Source organism: Antennarius striatus, chromosome 2 (assembly GCF_040054535.1).
Source record: "Antennarius striatus isolate MH-2024 chromosome 2, ASM4005453v1, whole genome shotgun sequence".
In the NCBI taxonomy this organism is placed as follows: Eukaryota; Metazoa; Chordata; class Actinopteri; order Lophiiformes; family Antennariidae; genus Antennarius; species Antennarius striatus.
Window position 1 is genome coordinate 12,846,662 of NC_090777.1, and position 26,272 is coordinate 12,872,933.

General features: G+C 43.6%; 1 protein-coding gene across 4 annotated transcripts; it reads right to left on the reverse strand.

Annotated features, from left to right (window-relative positions):
- Nucleotides 1-949: 949 nt before the first annotated feature.
- On the reverse strand, nt 950-25,744 carry epha2b (eph receptor A2 b). Of its 4 annotated transcripts, none has more exons than XM_068332689.1 (17): nt 25,611-25,744; nt 24,914-24,993; nt 22,858-23,506; nt 11,300-11,455; nt 10,612-10,947; nt 10,296-10,426; nt 9,986-10,157; nt 9,801-9,900; nt 9,105-9,160; nt 8,871-8,996; nt 8,029-8,214; nt 7,880-7,941; nt 7,487-7,696; nt 7,220-7,369; nt 6,938-7,131; nt 4,317-4,472; nt 952-3,014 (listed from the first exon to the last, which is right to left on the reverse strand). In XM_068332689.1, exons 1-17 carry the CDS (start codon nt 25,693-25,695, stop codon nt 2,906-2,908), a joined length of 2,958 nt encoding a protein of 985 aa, XP_068188790.1. In that variant the 5' UTR covers nt 25,696-25,744; the 3' UTR covers nt 952-2,905. The 4 variants fall into 4 exon arrangements, with proteins under 4 accessions (XP_068188764.1, XP_068188774.1, XP_068188790.1 ...); XM_068332681.1 differs by having other exon boundaries at nt 9,986-10,193; XM_068332663.1 differs by having other exon boundaries at nt 950-3,014; nt 7,880-8,214; nt 9,986-10,193.
- Between the last annotated feature and the right edge of the window lie 528 nt (nt 25,745-26,272).

Genomic DNA, 26,272 nt, shown 5'->3' on the forward strand with positions numbered 1-26,272 from the left:
TACTGCGACAGCAAGGTCAGAGAGAGTGAGATAAGGCAAAGTGGATCCATCAAGGTGAAGCACAACATGAATGTGGGGCATGGCTAGACTTGGATTCTTTATCATATTCACATACGTATATAAAATGTGAATACGATGATACACACACACACACACACACACACACACACACACACACACACACACACACACACACGCACACACACACACACACACACACACAGTTTATACTAGTCCCCAGCAGGATCCTGAAGTCTGAAAAGCTAAATGATGCATTTACACACTTTCATGCTGCACTCAGACATCTGAAGCTCTCCTTTAAAAGTTTCTGCCCTTTGATTTCATGCTGGAGGAATAACTTGTCGATCTAGAAGATGAAACAGGTTCTACCGGATTTATATTTGTGCTCTTTCTGGTAAAGTTTAGCGTTGTGGGCCTAATGACAAAAACTCCTGACGAAATCCCTGAGATTTAAGGGATCATTATAATTTTTGCATCATTCACGTAGTTAAAGTGAAATTCAAAGTCGGAAAATTACCCTGTAACCCTGTAACAATAGATAGCCAGTATTTGTGTAGATACGGAGAAGTGTTTGAGCCGACGGCAAGGGTAACTCCATTATGTTGACTGGTGCAAACAGGTTTAAGAACAACATCAGCTGCCATCCAGATGTTTTCTTTTTAGGGACATCCGTGATCATTTCCTGTAAGACAAGGAAGACACATGCTGCTGCTGCACATCAACACTTCAGGGTAAAGCAGTTCAGGTTCCAGACTGACCTGCTGCAGACCAGACCTGTCCAGAAGTCATTATGTGTAGAACATTATGAAGCAACCTGTTAGACTGTTGAGCAGAGGAGATCACAGAGGAAGACAAGTAGCCAAGAATAATGAAATGAAAGATTTAATACAAACAAATCTGTCCTTTTTGAGTTTATTTTTAACTCAGGATAATATCTGGTTGATTTGATTAAACAATACAAATGTAATAAAGTGGTGACTGATAAATGTGTGCTTTGAGTAGTGTGTTTATACACTCACATGTATTGCAGCTTCCAGTCATGGAATCTTCTCCAGCAGCAACAGAAGGATATCCAGGTGGAAGCACAAACATCCTGGTACTATTTACAATAAATGAAGCGTTTCTCTGTTCCACGTCAGTCATACAACAGGCTGTGCCGATTTAATCACAGACTTTATTACTCCCCCAAAAAAACAAAGAATAGCCCAGATCTGAAACATTAGAGCTTTATTTATTATTAAGAATGAGAGAAAATCTTCAATCATAATTTCAGCTCAGTGTTCATCAGTATAAATAAATAAAAAGTAAAAAATAAATAAGCTATTAAATACAATATTAAACAACAAGCAAAAAGAATGTTTGGAAAGCCAACAAAAGGAGGAGACATAGATTTGAAAAATAAAAGAAATTATCAGGTTGGTAATACGGCAAACAGAGAAATCATAAAAAGTGTATTTAAGCATAGTAGCGACCAGTAACTCAAATGTGATAACAATCAAGAATCCCTTCTCCAAAGATGGATCCATCTGCTTAAGAAGAATCGTGGACACATTTGAAAGATCTCTGTTGAATAAAGTCATTTGAAAATACAGTAAAAATTCAAGTAAACGTACATTAGTAACACAATGATTTGCAGTCAATCAAGAGCACTGGAGGAACTGTGCACTAAACACTTCACCACATTGGAGAGCTGCTTCATTAAAACAGACGGAAGCAAACTCCAACTGCGGTTCCACAGAAAGGCACTTTAAAATGTCTTTGAATGTCTGGAATGAGTCGAGCAATAAATTGCCAAAGCACACAGTTTCATCCTGTCAACACATTTTTCAAAATGACAGAAATATGAATAAACATTTCTTTACCTTCGATAAAACTAAATCAGATGTTGAAATTGCAAACCAAACTGTTTTCAAGATTCAAATTTTTTCAACCATAACAAGAATCATCAAAAAAAATGTTTGATCGGAGGACGTGCATCATAGCAAACTTCCCCTTTTGCCCAGACGCTGACTTATTCTAACATGAATTCACACAATTTCTCACAATTTCATAAATTTGATTTTGTTCTGGATTTTGTGTGTAATAGCCCTTTTCTTGCAAACCTGAGACAAACCAAGAAGTGCTGTATTGGTTTTAATCCATGTCTTTTGGTAATCACCTAAATGGGAACGCCCAAAAGAGCTTAGTCTGTACAAACTGAGTACCTCATACATACCCCTTCTTTTCTCACACGACATACACATATGATTATAGCTTAATTTCTGCGGAGTCGGCAGCAGGCCAGAAACACCATGTTCATTTGTGTTCATACACCTAGGCAACACCATCTCTTACACTTCACTGGGCCAACTCAAGCTCATTCCAGCCGCGTCAGCTCCGTCCTCATTGGTCAAACAGTGAGCAGACCAAATAAAGACAACCTGAACCCGGCTGTTCTCCACCGCTCCTGCACTCTCACATTTACTACGCTTCCCTTGTTCTTGAGAGTTGCTGCAACAAGCTTCAGGTATAACTTTAAAGTTGTTCCCAGACCTGCCTTGATTGTTGATTTCTACAAAGCAGAAAAGCAAACTGAAGAAAACACACTAACTGATGCATGAGCAATGGATTATAATGGTACAGAAGACAAGAATAATAAAAAATAGATATCTAAATATACAGAGTCTACTTGGTAAATCTATGTTGGTATATTTGCTCATTTCCTGTGAGGATAAGAAATCAAAAATGTACAGTAAGTCCATCAGATTCAGTCGGACCCAATGGATGGTACAGTTCTGGTGGTATGCCGATCCAAAGCCATCCATGCAGTTTTGCTCCAGCTCAAATTAGAGTTCAAAGGGCTGCCTGCTTCAGTGCCTGAATTTATTTCCTTTTGTTGCCACGATCACACTGCAAACACACTCAATGTGCTGGTCTGGTCCTTTAACCCCAAGATACTGTAGGCAATTCTTTTCAAATGGCCCGGCAGCCTCACCCCGATGTTCTTGATATCCCTGTTAAAGAGAGAGACAACACAGAAAATAAGAGGCGCTGCATACTGATTTAAACTTTGGACTTGTTCCAACACGTTCGACGCACATCCTTCCTGCCTCTGGAGCCTGGTAGTAATCTCTCATCTCGCTCATCGGATGACAAAATGCCAGCTGACTCCACTCACTGGTTCAACAGTTTGATTGTTGAACCCGTGCAACGAGGTGGGGTGTGTACAGAGTTAGCGCTCTGTGGCTTTGAGGCTTTAATTTATGGTGGACATTAAAGGAAACTGCTGGGGATAGCACTCTTCAGGGGAACACGCTGCTAAACAGCAGTCTGAAGTCAAAGCCTTGATTACAGCTTTAATTGCTTAATGAGGATTCTCCCTTTTGACCATGAATCATACGTCTGGCGAGCAGAGGGTGGGTTGTAAATAACTGCTGGTTTTCCAAGAGTGCTACCAGATGCCCTGAAATGGAAACATGGTTCCATGAAATCACACGACTCTGCATGACAAATACATGAAAGGGATTTGTCGTCTGTTTTACCGTCTGCCTTCACTCCTGACCACTCGCTCAGGCAAAAGTGAGATACCAAGGGTTCCTTTTGTCTGGTCATTCCAAAATAACTATTTTATGTGCGCCACTGAGACGTTTTTCCAACGGAGTGACTAACATACATTAAATTACCCCCCTTGGTGCTCCTACACATCTGAGAAGATCCAATTGCCCTGGACTAATCTGTGATGAGTTCAGAGGGTACACGCTGTCAACACACCTCTTCAATCTTTCTAGAAGTACAAATGGGCCGACTAGGGGGCTTCAAATCTCGTCCATCTATTTCAGTTCCCTAATCCCCTCTAGTTGTTCCCGCTCCACAGACTGTACTCTCTTTTTCCTTCCCTCCTTTAATGTTGGAGAAACCACAAAAGACCTTTGCCCTCAACAGGAAAAGGTGGAGGTTTCCAGGGACTCTTGCAAAAGTGCTGCCCAGCGCAGCTCGTGTTTGATTGAAAGGAAGGATGAGAGAAAAAACGGAGGCAAGAAGAATAAGTACTGCAACCACCGCAAGCCACCCTCACCACAAATGAGCCAGCTCCTCCTTCCCTCCATTACTTTTTCCATCTCAAACATTTCTCGAGTTATAACTGAGGTTGGAGATTATATTGTGCGCAAACAATTCTGTTGGCTGTTAAGAAGCGTTTTTGAGGAAGATAAATGTGTAACGACTTTGGGAAATTCACAAAATTCTTCATCGTTAGTTTTAACTGATGACAACATGAGAACAAATTTTGCAGATTCTTAAAATGAAGCCCCACTTACTCGTTCTTCATCTGCAGGACCTGGTCCATGTTTACCACCCCAGCGCAGGTGAAGTTTTCACTGTACTGACTCATCTTGATGGATTCCAGCCACTCAGACACCGACCTGAAAGGGGAACCATCTGAGCCGCTGGTGCTGGGCAAGCGGATAGACACGCTGCAAGCAAAGAAAAGTAGATCCAAATGTTAATTAACAACAGGCTCTCCCACAACAAAGACAGATGAGGACTATAATTACTCGACAGGAAACCAGTCAGCTATAAAAACCAGTCGGAGCAGTCAGGGCGAGGGCCATTCAAGATATGAGCGTCACAGCCTTTTGTCCTTTCTCACTCTTACTGGTTTAATGCCATCATATGTATCAATATGCATTCATGCACATAATCATTGACACCTGAGCTTGAGAAACTGCCTTTAAGGAGTGTATACACATTTCTTTCCTTAGCCTGGAAAGTGAGGTATCAGCAGGTCATTTAATGGTCTCTATAGAGCATCTTTAAGTGATTTCCCTGCACTCCTGAAAACCAGGGCTTTGAACCGGTTCATGGAGCGAAAACCAGAAACTTTGGTATTTTGCCAGGAATGAACACAAAACCGAAAACTTTATATTTTTCAATGTTCCGGAACAGAATCGGAACAGAAAATAATTGTAAACCAGTTAATACCGTTTTTTTTATTTGTTCTTTAAAGAATATCTGACCTCATGTTTCCCTTCCTGTCATTCACTAAATGCGTGATGAGAGCAGAGAGAAGTTGAGGCATATCGCCAACGATCAAGGAAAAGACAGTCTCCCAGTATTCATAACAGTTAAACACTGAAGTCTGTCAGTCTGAAAAAGTATTTGATTTAGACATAAACTCATTGGCTGCCAGTCATTTTCAGTACAGTGTGTCCCCGTACTGCCAGCGTTTTGTCTGGCGCTCCGGACATTTATCGGTGCTTTCTTTCTGGTCTTGACCGATCACGAGATGCTTCATTCAGAACGACACCGTGTTTGTCCCCGGTGAGCTCTGACATACACAAACTTCGCTGCATCATCAGCTGCCGCAGCTTCTCCGTCTCCCTCCGATTCTCTATCCTCTGTTCCATAACTGGATCAGTGCTGTTGTTCTGTTTACTGTAGGGACACATCTACAGCATATAAACTAACTGCTTCAATTGGCAAAATTATTTGCCTAAAGCTAACTACCTATTTATATTTACTGTACATAGAATGTCATTAACTGGTATTTACCGGAACTCTATTTTTTTGTTCTACCAATTGCCAAAAAATTTTGGTTCAAAGTCCTGCTAAAAACTACCCAAAACACACATCCCTTTCTTAATTTAACTTCGATGGGGAGCTGCTGCTCAAGGGGTTTTTGAGACTTTTGAAAGAAGCCGAGGGAAAGTCTACAAATATGTCCAACTCAAGCCTCAGGTCAGCAAAGACAAGTCTAGACGTCAGTCAGCCAGGCTGAGTTTGAAGACAGACTTTAAATAAATGTGGGAACAAAAACTCATGACTAAAATTTATTTTAGAATTTGGAAATACACCCATCAGAACTTTTCATAGAGTGCTCACAGCTTTGACCAAGTTCATTCAATGCAAAGGAATGCAAATTAAATGCAGGATTTTTACATAAAAACAAGATCATTGAAGTCAAAATGAATTCTCAGTCAAGTCTGGAGCAAATACACAAAATTTGACAAATAAACACAGAAATGTGACTTAATTCATAAAAAGAACAACAGCAACAACAACAACAATCTTTGACCTACTTGCATAGGTCAAAGATCAAAGCTAGTGGTCTGACCTAATGTCATTGATCAAAGCACTAGCATTGATCTACAGTCTTACTCACACTGGCCTTCTCCCTCGTCTTTCTATCTTATCCAGTTCCAGAGTGTACATCCACTTTGCCGCCCGAGTAATGAGCTTTTTGTTTCATCTTTCTATCTGCAACGGTTGCGAAGATATTTGGTGGACATACGAACGAATGGACGGACAAACAAGTTTGACCTTGACCTCCTTTTCTCACTGACAATTACAATACATCACCACTTTGAAGCGGATGTAATAATAGTAATATAATCACTTCTTTATATATCCCTGTAGAGCAGTGGACAGCTCTCTTGTGAGGCACACCATGAGCAGCTTATAAAGGGATGCCTTGCTCAAGGGCACCTCGGCAGTGCTCAATAGGTGAACTGGCACCTCTCCATTGACAGTACACACTCCAAACCTTTTGGCCCATGTGGGTCTTGAACCAGTCACCATCTGGCCCCGAGGCCAAGACCCAGTGGACTGAGCTGCTGCCGCCCCAAATGCAGCCATTATTCAGAAAAATCTTGTTTCATTTACAGTAAACTGTTTTTGTTGTTTTTTACAGTCAAGAAAAGTTCTGCTTCCAAGAGGTAACTGGACATTTTATGAATATCACCTTGTACTACATAAGTCAATTTCCAGACACATCCAACCCAAAAATGAGTGCAAAGGGCATTAGTGAGCATAAAAATTAAATTTATATTAGAAGTACTACAAATATTTTCATGAGCCAGTCCAAGAACTTGGAATCGTCAGCCCTGGAAAAATTTGAAATCATTTGAAGTCGATGGTCTGGTATAAAAATAAAAGTTACCGTGGATCAAAGTCTGCGATGGGCTTCAGGGAGTCTGGGCTCCGCAGCAGCTTGTCCAGAAGGTTGACGATGTCCCCGAAGCGTGGCCTCTTGGAGCGATCTTGGAGCCAGCACTGGAGCATTAGCTGGTAAACTGCTGAGGGGCAGTCCATGGGTGCTGGTAGCCTGAAGGCCTCATTGATAGCCTTCATCACCTGTAATAATGTCAACAGGTAACTAACTACGATGAAACTGGGTTATCTCTCACGAGTCCTTAGAGAAAAGGAAACACTTGAAACTCACCTCATGGTTACTCATATCCCAGTAAGGCCTTTCACCAAAAGCCATGACTTCCCACATGACGATGCCAAAACTCCACACATCACTGGCTGAGGTGAACTTCCTGTATGCTATAGCCTCTGGAGCCGTCCAGCGAATCGGAATCTTACCCCCCTGCTCAGGCAAAAAAAATTTAATTTACAAATTGAAGAACTGACCATCACCGTCTTAGGCATCATGCTGAATTGACATGACCGAGACAAAACTAGCAGGTATTATATATTTACTCACACTTGTGGTGTACGTTCCCTCGGGATCATCCTCCAAAACTCGAGAAAGGCCAAAATCTGACACTTTGCACTCTAGGGTGATGTTGACAAGGATGTTGCGGGCGGCCAGGTCACGGTGGACGTAGCTCATGTCAGACAGGTACTTCATGCCAGCAGCGATGCCACGCAGCATACCTACCAGCTGGAAGGATGCAAACTCACCATCGTGGTCCTGACCAGAGAACACAAACACCGCTAAACTTTTAGTTGTGTGGTCAAATAAAAGAGATTCAAAAAGTAATAAAACATAGAACGGTTCAGAAATACAAGACATTAAAAAAGTTGTCAGTTTGCAAGTATTGCAAGTCAGCAGTGCAGACCGTCATCACCCCAACATAATAAGCATTTGACTTACTCTAAGGTATCTGTCCAGCGCTCCGTTTTCCATATATTCAGTTATGATCATGGCATGTTTGACTGCAAACAAAAAAACAAAACAAATTATGAACTGGTGCAATTCAGTAAAAGATGTGAAAAGTAAATAACAATCACAGAAACTCTCACATTTGGTGACAACACCTTCCAGGCGAATGATGTTCTGGTGTGAAAACTGGCCCATAATGGAGGCCTCACCCAGAAAGTCCTGCCTCTGTTTCTCTGTGTAACCCGGCTTTAGTGTCTTGATAGCAACTGCCACCTCTTTCCTCCCTGCTACCTTCAGAATACCGCGGTACACCTCCCCAAACTCTCCTGCAGGAAAACAACAACAATGGGACAAGTGATTGAGACATATCAGGTGTTAAAGTGAGATGTATGCTGTAGCTGCCAGCTTTGAGCGGTGCAACAGTTAAAATGGTGAAGTCTCTGCGGCTGTTTTGCCCCAGGCTGTCTCACAGAGGTGTGTTCTGGCTGTGTTGAGAGTTGTATAACTGGTGGCTGGCCTCTGAAGTAGATGGGAATTAGCTGTCACATGGTGTAAAGGGGAGGGCACGGGTGTGGGAACTCAGGAGGGGGTATATTATGAGAAAAGATGGCTGGTTCAAGGGCTAAAGGTGGTCACACTTGAATAAACGTAGTATGAAAGATCTGGCAGGTCTCAGGAGAGCGCTCTGATTTCTGTCCAAAACAATATTTCTGCAACACTTTCTTTGTGGAATTGTTCATGTCGACATGAGTCAAAACACGCAGATGGCACAGCCAAGAGTTGCAACACAATTAAGTGTCTCAACTTGTTGTATGAGAACTCAGCCAAATAGATGTTAATCTCACTAAAGTAACCACTGTCAGTCAGCCCTTTAAGCTGAGGAAAATGTATAACATAAACAGTGAATTTAGGGATTGGACAATCTTTCAGCATGTTGGAGTTCAGCCCCACAGCAGATTGTCTCCACAGAGCCGTCACTCACCAGCTCCAATCACTTTCTGTTTGGTTACGTGGCTGGGGTGGATTTCAGTGGCAAACTTCAGGACGGCCGTGTTTGGGTCCTCGTATGTGTGTGGATCCACGTAAGTCTTAAGAGGCTTCAATTGCTCTGTGAGAAGAAAAGAAATTGTGTGTTCAAAAATAAATAATATATTATATATATTATATATATTGAATAAAATAAGGGGAAAAAGACAGTAGAGATTTCTCTGCCTACCTGAGCTGGAGAAGTAAGTGTCCTCTGGTCCTTGTCTGGTGTGAGAGTTTCTTTTCCTGATTAAAAATAAAAATCATCACATTTTGATCTAATGATCTAATATCATAGATCACAGCAACATTAAAACCATTTCTTATGATGTTCCAAAGGATGCAAACACTAGTGAAATGTGTTCATTCATGCAGGGAATGCCTTTTGATAATGGCTCACGATAGAGGGTGTTTGCCAAGCTGATTTAAAAGCAGAGACAAACAGGGGGAGGGAGGTGGACAGACAGACAGGCTACAGTCTTCTGTAGTACAGACCGAGGTCACCTTACCAGAGCGCCTGCGGTCTGGAACAGAGAGAACCAAAGTGCCTCTTATCATCAACAATGTCCCACCCTGGACTATTTTTCTTTGAATGGACCCAACACTCTCTAGAATGTAGCCATTGAGCAACGACAAGGGGCATTCAAGACAAACTCTTCCCTACTGAGAGCTGGAACACAGATCCAGATCCAAATAAAAAGAAAGTTGGCTAAAGGAAGAGAAAAAGAGAGTGAGTTGAGGACAGAATGAATGCAAAGGCCATTTGGAGGCCCCACAAAGGAAGAGCAAAAGAATGAGAGAAGAAACCAGCAATGGAGGGTTCATTCTGACCGATTAAGAGGACAGACAGACAGCAGGAGCAGCGGAGGGAGGCGTTTATACTGACCGTCTTCGTAGGAACAGAACCACGACCACCAAGAACAACATGGCTGCTCCTCCAACTGCTGATGCAAAGATGATTGCTGTGTTGTTTTGAGAAAGGCGTTCTGGAAAAAGCACATAAAAGAAAACATGTCAGGCATCTCTGAACACACAGAATGAGTCTTTAACTGCAGTGGTTGTCTTTTGTACCTTCTATGGATGTCTCAAACTGCTCTTCAATGCTGGACCCCCCAGGGCTGCCGTCGCTGCTGATGGCCTGCACCCTGAACAAGTAGGCGGTGCCAGGGATCAGGTCACTGATCTGAACTGAGTTCTTCTCAAGTATGAGAACGATGTAGGTCGTCACATCCAGGTTATCATCCTGGGAGGTGGGGAGAAATTCAGTCAAATGTTCCTGCTGATGGAGGCCACAGAGTCACCTTTAGCTCTTACATTAGAAGGGTGAATTGAATCTCTTTAATCTGAACACATAACAGGAGGAAAAACAGCAACACCTCACCTTTTTGCGGTAGGTCAGTTCATAGCGAAAGGGCCGGGGCTGGACCCGCGGTCGTGGAGACACATCCCAGGAAAGGGACAGGCTGGTGGAGGTTCTCTCAATCAGTCGCATGGTGGTAATCTTGGGAGGATCTAAGGACAGAGGGTACAGAAATAAAAAACTATATAATAAAATCTGAAAAATACAGAAATATTGCTGCTCCGTTGACAATCTCAGAGCTCATCTCACTCCTGGAGTGCAATCTATCTTGCAGAGCCTCACAGATAGCATCTGTTATTACTGCAGCATAGCCCTGGCTCATATCAGCAGCACTCACCTGTGTAGAGCACAGACGTGGTCAGCGCGCTGGTGGATGGTGGGTTATTAGCCCGTGGTGCTGCCGACACGCCGCTGTGTGCCTCCACAGTGAAGGTGTAGTTGAGGTGAGCGTCCAGATCGCTCACAGAAACCTTGGTGTCCGTCAGACCCACACTAGCTGGCTCATAGCGGATCTTCTCTCCACACGATTGGCAAATAATCCCCTCACAGCGTTGGCATACGATGCTGTACGTGATGTCAGATCGACCACCGGTGTCCTCTGGTGGCCTCCAGGACAGGAGGAGTTTTCCTGCGACACTGGTAGCAACGAGGTCTTGTGGAGCAGAAGGGAGCCCTGATGTCAGGGAAAACAGGATGGGATGTTAGAAACAGGGAAGAAGGTAGAAGAAACTGAAGGTACAGTCTCCTCTCTGCCAGAAGGCAAAGCAGAATACCACAGGATTGAAAGGAAAAATTAAGTTTCAAACATCTTAAATGTGAGATTTGAACTTATGCCATCTATGTTCACATAGTGTGTGAAGGGAGAATAATTTTAATAATAACTTTAAATCAGTACATTCTTTTGGATTCAATCAAAAATCACACAAAAATTCACCGCTAACATTAGCGGATGGCTCGCTGACAGCTACCAATTCTAGTTTTTCCTTAATGTACGTTTCTCATGAGAGATCACAAGGACTTGTTACCTGAACAGGGTCCGGCGGGGGGGTCGGTTGGGGCCCGGTAGAAACCATCCACGCAGGGACAGACTGAAGCTCCAGAGTCCAGTTTTTGGGTGTTGGCAGGGCACGGCTCACACATTTCATTGGACGCTACTGCTTTGAAGAAGCCAGCCTGACATTCTGCAAACACAGACAGGCAATAGTGACTTCAGGCAGCTTCTGGTACAACACAGCACACAGCCAGCTGCTCCAGGTCATTCAAGCTTCTCCAATAGATAAATAGTTCTGGGAACTTCTTTCTCTGCATACATTACTGGACCCATTATATTATCAGGATTAAAGGATTTGGATTAATGACAGAGATAAGAGATGAATTACAGGCTGAAGGCTCTGTATTTAAACACTGTCCATTTTGGCTAAGATGTTCTTCAGGTACAGACAAAACCCTAAAAAAACACACACACACAAAAAAAAAAAACCTCACACACACCCTGCCAAGATGGCATTCCTTTTCCCTTTATAACACCAACCTCCCCCTCTGAAGCTGCTTTCTTACTGTATCTCTGTCAGAAAACAAAACCAGTCATGTCACATTCCAGGACCGGAAATCACTCAAAAATAAAGTCAACAAAATCCGGACAACACCAACAAAAAAAAGTAAAGCCACTGAAAGCAGAGCTTCCGTAGGCAGACACCAGTGGACAGACTTTGAAACTGTATCGCCGAGCGAATATGACAACTCATTTCACACATCCTCCTCATAATGAAGTCATGCAGGTAGAGCACCCCGTTGTGGACTGGAAAAGTGAAATCTGAACTTAATACGGTGTGAAATTTTGGAGCGAATGTGTGTAAAGAAGAGGGAAAATGAGACAGCTACCCGATGACTCCTGCTGACGTCCATGTGTGCAATGCACACATTAACCCACACCCGTGTGTATGCACAAAACACACAGACATGTATGCAAAGTACACCCACGGACACATGGGTAAATCTGACATCAGAGGGGGGATTATGTCTGCTGACTGTCACCTGTTCATGTCACTCCAACGAGTCCCTTCGACAACGCCCACACACACAACTGCAGGCCTGGGCAGAAAATAAAGTGTCATGTTTTGAACAATTACACATTGTTTTAGTGAATCAAAATAAAATGTGTCACAATTAAAAATGAACCATGTCATGGGAATCTGTGTAAGAACGTCTGAAATGTATTTAACAGGTAAACTGACAAATAAATCAGACAATTCCAGCTGGATTTGTACAGGTCAGTCATGCCACACTGTGCTCTCACTAAAGAATTACTTTCGCATTACAACTCTATGCACACACAAAAAACTAGATAGAGATAGAGACAGACAGATATAGAGACAGATAGAGAGACATAGGGAGAGATAGAAAGATAGAGCGACAGATAGATGACAGATAAGCAGGCAGGCAGATAGACAGATAGAGATAGACACTTTATTAAACCGGAAGGAAATTCAATATATGTGCAGGATGTGAAATGACTTAACAAACTGTCAGACCTGTTGACCCACACCGTGCCTTGAGCCCTGCTTGCATGACCACACTTTTGACATTAAACAAAAATCTTAGCATTTCAAGAGACTTTCTGCATTCACACAGGATTGTGGAAGCTTTTGTTTTTTTCAATTTTAGGGTGGTAAAATTATTGTCTTGTAAGGAAAGCGCAACAAAATGTTGCAATATTATGCAAAACCTGTTGCAGTGCAAGCAGCGCTTAAACATTAGACATCTGTGTGATCAATACGTACAGACACACCATCTATCAGCACCTTCCTTTGTCTTGGCCTGCCCATTCATTAGCTCTCAGTGCCATGGAGAATGTCTGTGGTTCTTCAACACAAACATTACTCACAGAGAATACATCGGTCAAAGACTCTCAGACACCAAATAACACTTCACTGTGTAAAGACAGGAGTCGACTCCATGCTAAAACTTCTCTACACACCGGCAGTGATGCAATATTGCATGCAATTATTGATTATCTCAGCATAGCTTTTTTTTTTTTTTAAATCATTTTATAAAACCTGCTTAATAATCTTTCCCTAATTATTTTGGAGGTACACACATTACTTATGTCTTTACTTCCGAGTAATTAACCTACGGTATTTAACAAGCAAATGATAGACGTCATAAAATGTTGACAATGCAAATGAGAGCCAACATGTAGGCCACAGATCAACCGAGGAGAGAAACACGACAGAGAAAAGAAATGGAAATTGAAATAGCCAACTAATCTGAAGCTTGTAGGACAGACTGAAGCTCATTTCAGGGAAGTTTTGATGTCAGAGGCGACTTGAAGAGAAGAGGCAAAGGCCAAAAATTCTGATTCCCTCAGAGACATCGTTTCTACGACTGCGTCTCACTGTGGTTCCCCTTGAACTAATTTAATTGCAAGACACAAATGATGAGACGAAATGCTCAAAGGGGTCACTAAACTGACCATGAGTTTTTTTTCTCCATTCAGCTCTTTCTATTTTGCGGTTGACACAAATACTGTGAAGAGGTGTGGACAAACCAAAGAGCATGACAACAATGTTGTAAAGAAACAAAGTCAGTGCAAGAATTTATCATTTTGTCCAATAGGCTTCCATGTTGCTCAACCCCCACCCCCCACCCCCATCTTCGGACAACATCTCCTCCCCACCCGGGCAGATGTTCCACTAAGAGCCGCTGCTACTCATTAACATGAACAAGGCAGAGGTTGGAGAGGTGGAACGGAGGTTGTGTGGAGGAACAGAAGGCTAAAGAAAGAAAGAGGAATACTGTATCCGGCTATGGACTGAAAAAAATGTGTGGTGGTGGTGGTGGTGGTGGGGTGGTCAGAGTGAACCCTTCCATTGAGATGGGGTAACAGCTGCTGCCTCAAACCCCAACTCAAACCCCTACCTCTCCTCCTCATAATCCTCAAATTCCTTCCTGCAGTCCTTTCTCTCCTCCTCTGCTCTGTAAAAAGGCTCCCAGCTAACCCATTAACATTGCTATTCACCACTGACCAGCCGGCGAGGAGAATGCCATGCCATTCAAGTGCTGAAAGAAGAAAACATACACACACAAGTATTACAGATGGGAATAGCTAAAATGCCACATGGCAACTGAATAGAGACCAGTCTGCTTTTGGCCCAGCAGTGCAGGCTGTACTGAGTGGTGGTCAGGTCTGTGGGGATGATGGCCTTACGCTGCGAGCCACCTCCATCATCATGATGCATTCCAGTGCACGTCATCCAACAGGAGGCCTGAGCGCTGCGGCAGCTTCAGTTCCAGCCTCTGTTCGCCCTTACAAAAGGTGAAGAAGTTGGTTCATCCCGAACATCAGGCGTCACCAATGACAGCAAACTGGATGACGCTCTACCCAGGAATTTATCAAGAGGATTCCTCGACACAAGAGCAAAAATGAATAAAAGGAAACTTCTTTGTCCCAGAGAAGGCGGAGAAGGGGGGTGGACTTTGGACTTTTGCTGGACACAACAGGAAGCAGGAAGTGTGAGGCTGATGCAGCCTTCCTTCCTAAAGCAACCAATCAAAGCGTGGAAACAGGGAGTGTGACCAAATGAAGAAACCAGCTCTGAGACTATGAGAGAGCAGAGACAGAAAACTATCTGTAAAGATGAAATATTTTAAACTGACATGAACTTGGGGGGGGTCCTGAGCTTACCTTCTTATAAACAAGTCTGTCAGCCCCCCCTGAGTTGAAACATCTGGCAGCATCATATTGTCGATTTCATGCCCTCCTATCCTTTCCAGAGCAAAATTGTACCTCTTGTCGTTGGAGAGGCCCCCATTTTCTTGAGTGGCCCCTGTGTTTGTTTATTGAGACTGAGAGCAGGGGCCCGTTACATTCTGAACCCAAGTGGCTCTAGAGTGGAAGCCCCCAAGGGCTCCCCCGTTTGTCGGCAGAAGTTAAGATGGATGTGACGGTGACAGTGATGAATGCATGGTGGGATAGATGGATGAATGGGGTAACATGGAGGCTCGACAACAGAAGTCGCCCTCAGGACTAAAGAGGTAAGTAATAAAAGGGACTGGGGGTGGTGGGGGTGGGGGGCAACTGAGTCCGGCGCTTGGCTTTATAAAGTCAAAAAGGTCATGTCTGCCTCAGGGTAGCTGTGAGTTGGTGTGTATGGCTTACAGGGAGTCAGCGGCCAAGTAAAACAAACACATGCTCAAAGAGAGGAGGAGGAAGAGGAGGAGGAGGAGGAGGTGAAGGAGCTGCAGCGACGGCCGGTGGCTCGTCTCATGAGGAGGGAGGTTAAAGTCAGAAGTACAGCCACTGAGCAAAAACATGCTGGAAAAATAAATCAGCAAGAAATAAATACAATGTTCAGATCTTTGTCAGGCAGCTCCCCAAACATCCCGTGAGCCGAGCGTGTGCTCGCTCCGTCTGAACTCCTCCACCTCCCCTCCCCTCCCCCCTCCCTCTATTTTCATTCCTGAGTTACTCAGACCCGTAATTGCAATATGTCATGTCATTTTGTTTGCATGCAGAGTGACAACATGTCATTAGCATTTTGGGGGGATTGGGGTTGTGGTGGTGGAACAATGGGGGTCTCTGAAGGGGGAGGTGAGCAGCTGGTAACTTGAGCCAGGGGTCACAGAGGTAGACGTTGATGATGGGGGGGGGACGGGGGGGGGCAGTAAAGGTGTAGGGGCTGATGGAAGTGTGTGCATGTGGAGAGTGGGGCATTAGTCCAAAGGATTAGTGACCAATGGAGCAGCTGTAAGGGAATTACATCTGTTTTACAATCGCTCTCAGGCTTTCATGTGGGGTCGTTAACAAACACAATAAATTCCCTGATCCCCTTTCTCCTATCACTCCCTCTGCCCACTCAGGGAGGGGAAGGGATACAGGGAGTGAAAAGTGGAGTCAAGGAGGCTCAAAGCGAGCTCAGCATGATCTAAGGTAGAGCTTCAAACACATCGATCTGGGCTGCTGTGAACGTTACGGCTTCCAACTGGACTCCAGTCCTACGTGTTGCTGGTCGTACACACACACACAGTCAAGTGACAAACACAACACCATTTTACTAGGCCATGCCAAACAACCTGGTCTCACACTGGATGCTAAAAAGCGTCTGCTTCCTGATGAGGGGAAGTGGCCAAAATAGGAGCAAATGCACCAACAAACAAAAAGACTTATCAAGCAGGACGACAGAATGGAGAGTGAGTGAGCGCGGCCGCTCAGCGTGCAGCGACAATGGAAAGCCCTGAGCCGACGTGTCGGGGGGTCACCGAGGGATTAGGTGACCTCCGGTTTCCGCTGTGGCCTCGTCCTGTAAGCAGCAAAGGGTGGGGGGTAATGTGTGGCGACGGGAGGGGGGGTGACTGACATGGGAGAAGGAAAGTGCTGACCTCACACGCCAGCAACACAATATGCTTCACATTGTTTTGGGCTCCCCCAGCACAACACAACCACACACACACACACACACACACACACACAAACCCAGCCTCACGCTGCTCAGGAATGTCACCAAGAGGAAATATGTCCTTACTTCCCCGACACAAACCAACCCCAGAGCAGCAACACAGCTCAGCGAACTGATGAGCAGCAGGGACACTAAATTAGAATACTGCATTTAAACACGTTCCATAGTTCTGTTGTTCTGTTTTTTGTTGTCAAAGCCCTGTGTTATTTTTACCTCTGTAAGGGAGGTGTTTTGCAAGTGTTTGTTGGTTCGACTCTAAATCTTGGAGCGGTAGCGTCGTTTGGCTCAAGGGGGTTCTTTACCTTTCCTGGATAGAAGCCATTACAAGACTTTTTCTTTCACTTCATTGATGCTGCGACAAAAATGACACCATGATATTTCTCACAAAATCCACCACACATCAATGTTTAGTTTGAATCCAATAAATTTTCTGGCTCTGGTTAGCCAAGATGTTTAAATCTACAGGACTCACAGAAAACTCCCTCCACCTCACCACAGAAGAAGATCCAGGTGGTGGTTCAGCAAAACTTTATTAAACGGGTGAAAATAAAATTTAGCTTCAAATCTGACTATCTTCCAAAGTAACTGAGATAAATCCTTTGGAATGGCGCTGTCACTGAAATATTGTTTTTGTGTGTTTTTTTTTAAATTTATTAAAATAATAATGAATCTAATGTGATTGCAGCTCCAGGACTAAGGTTTTATGGTCATGACTTGTGATTATGAGGGTCCATCAAGGTTTATTTACCGGGGTCTCTCTGACTCTCTCATCACACTGGGGTCAAACAATGTGAAAGGTGTTGCCTGAAGCCACGCTATCTCCACTCTGCTTGACCTTTAATGTTCATTAGTTCATTGTTTGAGTGTAATGGTCGCCGACACCATTAAAAGTTAATTTAGTTCATATAGCAAGCGCAGACAAACCCAAATATTTTCATAGATGTGATCATTGGACTTGTTGACATTCATGAAGTTTTATCAGTGCCTAGAAATAAAAGTTAAAATGAGGACATGCGATTCTTTGAGCTTTGGTAGAGCTTAAGTGATGAAATGATGCATGTAACACAAGACACATCAAGATTTTGTGGTGAAAATATCCAAGGTGTAAAAATAAATATATTGACAGCTGCAGTTTAAAACTACTTGGCTGTTATTCAATTGTCTCCTCTGTCCTTGGAACCTGATAGCAATAAGGAAACGTTTATGGGTTCAAATCAACATGTTAGGCTTTGCTGAAAACAATCCAGCAAAAAACAGAACATCATTACTGTTATTACATAACATGCATCCAATAACTTGGAGGTATGAGATGTAATAGTAAAAGGCACTCAACCCAACCTGACATCAGATTCAGCGATCACACGATCCCACTTGTCAAACCACAACTGCACAATTTGCTCTAATGCACGTTTAAAAGTCACAGGAGCCACAACTTCTCCTCTTCGCTACATTACCTGTCATTTTGTTCAGAGTAATTCTAAGTGTTCTATTCACTTCAAACGTAGCCCAACAAGACGGCGCATGACACCGCTCGAGAACGCCTTCAGAGTCCCCCCCATTATCCAACCAACTCCCTCACGTTCAGCCCGACAGGCAGATGTAGGTTTGGCACGAGATCTGAGGAATCCAGCATTCAAAGTTATCACTGTGGCTTTCATGAGCTGAGGGAGAAAGAAAGGTTGGATCCTGCTTGATGTTCTGACAGGGATCAAGATGAGCAGAGTTGTCTGATGAATCAAGGACACACAACTTCTTAGTTTTCTGAGACTGACTACAGGGATCTAGAAGCGAGGAGTTGATTCCATGAGGGGATTGTGCTGCAGGACAGAAATGATTACATTAAGTGAGATTCACAATAAGCCACCCGCATCAAACCCCTGACATCCTGGGGTGTGCTGCTGTGTCATGTCTCTTTGTATACGCCCCATTAGATAAGCTGGCATTGCACAAGGCTTTGCTTTTAAAAGGTTTGACTTATATAATGAACCACTTGGCTCCAGGTATGAGACTATAGGCTATGAAACACTTGATCCTCTGCTGTCTGCAGAATGTCTCTCAAAGTAAACATTCTAAATCCCAGCATCCCTCACAAAGTTCACAGACAAAAACGAGCTGAAAGCTCAAGTTTACATTTCACCTTCGCTGAACGCTGTAACCGCTGCATGGAGACGGCCAGTTGTTTTTCTCTCTTTCTAAAACTCTCTGATTGGCAGCATTGTTCACATTTAGCCTCAATTTATCTTTACGAGCCAGTCAGGGACAAATGTATTCACCAGTAGGAAACAGGAGAACCGTGCTGAGTCTAAATAGACCCATCAGGGCCGTGTGAAATGGGATGTCTAAAGCAGAGTGGTGTCATATCATGACCTGCACACTGGCCAAAAATAACAGTCTCTCTGCGATTTCACAAACACAAACACAGTAAAAACTTTCTGTTAGTTTGTTGTACTTGGGACAGCTTGAGCAATGCCAAACTGCACGTCTCTTCAGAAAATTGCATCTAAAATATGGGATTTATGTGCTGGAGTAGAAACAATGATATAAATGCAAGAGGGGATAAAACTAAGGCAAAAGCAGACAAACCCTTGGAGGACAGGCCGGATGCGGAGAAAAAGACAGAAAAAGAAGCTGCAGAAAGGCAAATAAGCACAACCAGTGGTTAGTTCACTGACACAGCACAAACTCACCCCAGTCAATTACTACTAATACATGTCACTCATCACACGGTGCAGCAACACAAGAAAGTCTTAGTCACCAACTGTTTGTTACATCGGATGCTGATGAGTTTGGAGCGAGGAGGGGAGGAGAGAGAAAATAAGGTTACTGGAACCTCTTTAGCAAGAGGAATAATGACTTTACGGGAACTCAGTGGACAGTTGTTCCACTAGGACACCATTTTCTCCAAGACACCAAAACTGCCCTCAGGAGTCCAAATATTCCACTTCATGCCTTGAGTTTAAAATACGGTCCAGTGAAAACCACAATGAGGAATTGAGCCTGATTGGTTGATGCTTTAGAGCGTCTGCTGCGACGGTTCAACACAAATCTACGGACGAGCCAGAATGGCCCCAGGTCCTCTGTGAGGTGGCACACAGGATTGTGGGTAAGGGTGTGATAGGGAACAGGAAAACTCTGAATCACACCTGGAAGCCCCTACTGCTACAAGAAGGTGAGATTCTTTCCCCCAATGTCGGAATGAGAAAGTTTATGTTCTGATCAGAAATTTAGGTTACATCCGGATGTAAAGCAGTCGTCCATCAAATTTTCTTCCAACATGTTTGTATTGTTGTTTACAGAATATAATTACATTCAAATAAGCATTAAGCTTTACTATTTTTGAAGTACCTCTTCCATTCTGCACTGCTTTGCCCTCCTACTAGACTTAAGAAACTAATCTACTAATATAGTTAATATTGAGATAATGGCTTTTAAAAGAAAAGATACTACTACTCTAAATGAAATGCACTGGGACTGAACACACCATCAACAATATTAAATATTGCTTTTATTTCATTAATCAGCAATTATAAAAGTGATAAAATAAATCATACTGTAAATACTTATATTAACATTATAAAATCTGGTTTGGTCTCAATATTTTCTGTGTGGTGATGATACTCTCCCTGCCTTGGGGTTTAATATTCATGTTTCTCAAAAGTCTCTCACCAGGGAAAGATTTTTTGAACCATTAAGTTATTCTGAATAAAATAATATGAAACTGCAGAGATGTAAATGCTGTCAAAACAGGAAAAAAAGGGTGAACCAAAAAAAAAACTACAAACAAGATGGTGATGAACACACCAGAGCGTCTTCAGCCTTGTGACGACTGACTTCACTCTGCTCACTCCATGTCTGACGCTTTGGTGAAAAACACCCAAAACCTTTTTTAGCCTCACTTCTGCCCAATGGTTTGATTTACATTCCTATAATAAAAGCTTCTTCACAAGCTGCTCCAAACACTTTGGGAGGTTTGAGCAGCGCAGGAAGCGATGTGTTTTATCTGTAGGCGTTATCCACAAGATGGACGCTGCTGCTAACGTGAGCCGTGACCGCCGCCGACAGAAGAGTGCCACACACCACCTACACAAACCTCAGCAGAGATCCTAGAAATACAGTTTCACGGGCCAGTGACTTCGAAGCCAAACTCACCAGAGTTGAGCGCTGATGAGGAGCTGGAGACAAAAACCAGATGAAGTCACAGATTTCTACTTTAAAAGATCCCGAGGGACACAGAAGTCATAAAAGTGAGTGAACACATCAGTGAACGTGGAGACTCTCAAAGACAGAAAATACACCACAGCTGAAATTTTGTGGCTTCTCCCCCCCAAAGGACACAGTACAAGAAAGAAGTGGTGAGAATGATTAACTGTATGTCTGTATGAGATTCCAATTAAAGCCCGTGGAACCATTCATCTCGGACCCTGCGATTGGTTTCATTTCAAACTGCCATGACGCCTTCCGACCTCTCATTCGACTTCATTTGGCTTTTAGGGGGTTTTTCTGTTCAGTCATTTTTATACGAGGGCCTGACCCAGGGCAGCTCTCCCCCCCCTGGGAATTCCACAGGTCTGGAGCAATGTTGGGAGAGGCTCCTCCTCAGCAAACTGATCAGGAATGTACCAACCAAGAGGAAAGAGGAGGTGGAGGTGGGCTCCTCCGGCCTTGTGGGGGGAAACACAGCGGCGCATTGTTCTCACACCTTTACATTCCATTCCTCACCTCTCTCTGTTTTACATTCACACCCCTCCATGAAACACCGCCTCTCCATGTCTTCTGCATGAGTTTTCTTTCCTCCATCTTTCCTCCAGAATCCTCTTACCTGGCACATTCCCAGCATCAGAAACGATGTTCCAACAGGAAACACCTTTCATCGTCTGCTGCAAGACGGGAGGGAAAATAATTGTGTATCAAATCTCTTCTGGGTGAGCCCGTTGTGAAATTACACTACCTGTGACCTGTGACTACCTGTGTGTGTCATGTACGTACAGGAGGAGAAGCATTTGGGAGTCTTGAGTAGTTTGTCATGCAGCGGATCTCAACAGGCCCTTGCATGCCAGCCTGTGTTGTATGCTCATAGACGCAATACACAACAAAGTAGGGGGTGTACATTAGTAAAAATAGAGGGAGTGAAGAGACGGAGAGAGAGACGAGTCTGAAGACAGACAGCAGGACCAGTTGGCACGGCTCCTCACTCGAGGATGGCCTCTGACTGCTGGGATGCTTGAGATGAACAAAAATCAGTGAGGCTTGACCCTCCCCTCCCCAACCTCACCAATCAGCCTTGAAGATGTTAATCCACCAGAGTACAGTAGCGCCCCCCCCCCCCACCCCCACCCGCTCTTTTGATTGCATTCAGGCACTCTGACAGCCTTTGCCGCAACAATAAAACACCCTCTTGACAAGGCTTATAACACAAGCGCACTGTAGCTACAAAGTCAAAGGAGCGGGTTAAGGTGAGCACGCCCATATCAAGATAAGTGAAGATAATGAGGGAGAAGGAAACCACCTGATGCAACAGTTATTAAGTGAAACATGACATGTTTAAGCATGACTTCAGCCTTCATTGAACACCTGCTATAATACAAACCTTACTTAGAAAAATGGTAAACTTAGGAACATTTTGTGCTAATGATCAAGTTTGTGACAATTAAGACAAATCAGGTTTTAAACCTGAAAGCCTTCAAATTTAAAACCTTGGTGCCCAAATGGAGTGTTGTTGACAGCATTTTACAGCATAAGCAACGTTCAAACATTTCCCCTGATATGTACAAATTTGAGTCAGAAGCACAAAATCATGCTTCCTTATTTTATAGGCTTGGGTTCAAGGTCAGGGATTTTGCTGGGACATGTACAAGACGGCCTGAGCATTCCTTCCATTGCAGAGGAACCACGTTAGCCAAAGGGAGAATTCCATTGAACAATAATAATAACACCTATTAGAAATATCCACAGCCTGCTATAAGGACCTGTTTTACAACCTTTGGTAATTAAAATGAATTTAGATGATGACTCACTGCACATGTTTGGTTAAAAAGAATTCTCATGGGAACTGTATCCTGCGTTTACACCCAGAGAAATCAAAGTTCCTGGGGAGTGGAAATACCACAAATTCAGGTGCGAGACCTTACCTTGACACGTGTCTTTCACTTCTTCATAGCCTGGTTTGCACTGGCACTGTCCGACAGGCACCACCCACTCCCCATCCACGGTGCAGTAGATGCGAGGCAACTCCTCGCTGACGGCGTTCTCCACACACTCCCCGTTCACTTCTCTCAGCACCTGATTCTCGCCACCCGCCACGGTTTCAGGAAACGATGCAAGGCTCTTGACTGTCGCTGGACAGGTTTTATAATACACCCTGACAGAGAGAAGAGCGATGCAAGCCCCGATGTCTTGAAAAGCCAAGTAGAAGCCTTTTCGAGAAAGATTCGCCACCACTTTGGTCTCAGTGTTGATGCGCAGCTCGTTTCTGCTGGTGATCTCGTCAGGCGCTATGGTGGCCACTTTGGTAAACAGACCCTTGCGGAAGGTCGTGCCGACGTCCGCATCCGACTCTGACGTGAAGAGGTTGAAGGTTTCCTTGCAGGTGAGTGAGGCGTCGCCAAAAGAGTTGCAATCACGTACGATAAACTGGAGTTCGACAAAAACCCGTGAAGCTGATAGACGGCGCTGGATGAAGGTGGTGCGCAGCCAGTTGTCCTGCTCACGTACCCCTACGTTGCAGACAGAGTAGGCGTAGAACTGAGAACCATTTAGGGTCTTCTGGATGACCTCCCACTGAAACAAACCACACAAAACCAACAAGGTTACGGGTGCTGATGGCGACCCATGCTAACCACCAAAACACACTGAGGACTGAGGCTGGAAGAGAGACAGTCTGCATGGAGGGGAACCCATGGCTCATCATACACTCCTTACTCTGAATATTTTCACTGATCTTCACAGCAATAACACAAATCAGCAACATGGATGACTCCACTTGATGGGCCCCTTAAACCAGAACAATGCAACAAACCTCAGGGGTTTTATGTGAGAAAGTCTTTCTGGCTTTACAAAGATCACAAATTATTTCCATCACAGTTCCTCACATGCTCTCACTGTTGACATCATCTCCAAGCAGCGCTGCAGATCACACAGAATCTCCCTCCAGTATTGAGGAAAAAAAAGTGACAGTTTGTTTTAAAGTAACCTGCTGAAGTATAACTGGCCCCCAGAGCGACACGGCCTGTGGTTTGCTCTCTGCGTGTAGCTACTGTGCTATTAATTTTAGGAATGTGCTTTGTTGGCTGAGTGTGTGGCTCTGCATATAAACCTAGATGTACAACAGCAGAGCAAACACCTCTGTTAAACAGCTGGAGAACAATTTAGGCTTTTTTTGTGAGGGGGGCTTTAACTTGAAATAATTATCTGGCTATGGTGATCATATTTATATTAAATGAAAATGTTTCCAACAAGCCTGAAACAAAAGAACACCTGATTCTTATTAGAAAAAAAAAAGAAGTGAAACTGAAGCTTCATATCTGAGCAGAGAACCCGCTTCTAGGAGAAGAATGAACAGCACAAGAAATGAATTGTGACCAGTGTGACGGCTCTATTAGACCGTATAATTTAATTGACCAGTGTAAGTAAGGACACATGCCTCCTGATTACTGGGGATCTGGGCTTCATGATGTTCCTCTTCTCCTGACTCACCTCTAAATGGAGACATCTTACCATGGTTTATAGCAGAGGTAGCGCTGACTGAGCCCTCCCCCTCAGTAAAGAGGTACCACATGCTGGCAACTTTAAAAGTTAATTGCTCTCTAACATACAATTCTACCATTAAAGCCTTGAAACCACAAGAGGCCACAAGTATTCCTAGTTCAGCGCAGGCAGCTATTCTGTCTGCCGAAGCTTTGGTGTAGTCCAGACATGCTCTGCAGGCAAGTCCTATTAGGATCACTCCTTCCCATATCCATACCCATGCAACCATTAGACTCTAACTGCCTGATTTTATAGAAACCTGACATGTACACACAGGGAGACCACTTAACAGCAAACCATGCAAGTCAAATGGTCAAATCTCCCCGCACAGGAGAGTTCAGCCGGGCCCTTGCTGTATAATTTCTGCATGCAAATTCACCCTGAGGCAAATTCCAAGTGGTTACTGCAAGAGCTTGAAGGCGAAGCTGAGGCGATACTCACCCCAGGTTTGTCTGCCTGATCTAAGGGCCATGTCAGCCAGCCCAGTTCTCCTCCTGTCGCCTGCATATCCAGCAACACCTCTGTGGAGACATGAGAACATCAGTGCATGAGAACAATCATTTAAAGTCATATAGAAAAAGATGCATTTTAACCAGAAATGGAGATGGATCATGAGAAATGACTTCTACTTATCATAATAAACAAATTTGTAGATGGCAGTGATTATAGATTTGCTGCATAAGAATCCACAAAGCTGTCAAGATTTGATTAACCAACGGAATCTAATAAGTGCTTACTCAAAATTCTGTTTCTACAATTAGATTTACCGACCACTTTGGATCAATATTGTATAAATTTATGATACAAACGATTAAAATTAGATAAGAAAGAAAAACCTGTCAGGAGCGCATTTCACTACCAAACTTTTCCAGAATCACCTGCTGCAGTCGGAAAGTTCAGCTCTGCGCACGTTTTTATTCTCATATCAACTGATCATTAAAAACAACTTCAGAGAAAGACGTTCTGCAAAAAATAAAAAGCTTTTCAAGAATACATTTCGAATGAGGACTGTCAGAAGAGAGTGCGTTTCCTACGTTTGTTTCTCTAAGGAGGTTCCCGCATGGCACGCGTTTCACTCCAATAAAAAGGAGATCGAAAATAAACATAAAGTAAAATGTCATTTTAAAGAGAGACTCACCTTCTTTACTCTGTAGTGTAATTAAAATGCCATTAATGAGAACATATGAGAATAATACAGGTTTAACTCCAGCAAAGAAATCCATTTGGCAAACTTTTCCCTTCCGCTGCTGGGCTCCTGCTCTGAGAGGTGAGAGGAGTCTGCAGCTCATTCACAAACGGACAGACTCCGCCTGCTGGAATGTGTGTGTGTGTGTGTGTGTGTGTGTGTGTGTGTGTGTGTGTGTGTGTGTGTGTGTGTGTGTGTGTGTGTGTGTGTGTGTGTGTGTGCGTGCGTGCGTGTGCGTGTGCGTGTGTGCGGGCGCACGCGTTCATTCGGCATGCGGGGGTGGAATAGGAGTGGTGGCGGGTGAGGAAACTTTTTGTGACGTTCAGGGACCGTTGGAAATTTATGAATCAACAGCACACAGTCAGCACACGAATAAAAAGAATCTGACATGCTCGAAGCAGCCCGAAACACTTCTGTCATACTTCAAACAAATTTTAAATCACCAGTGCATGTTTTCAATAGTCAGTCAACAACAAACAGTCTTTACTTCTTTTTTTGTCGACTGAAATCTTGCAGACCCATTAAAACAAATTAAAAATAAAGGTTTTTGTTAATTGTACGAGGTTTTTTGTTATTAAGAAATTATGGCACATCTATATTTCTTTTCATTAAAA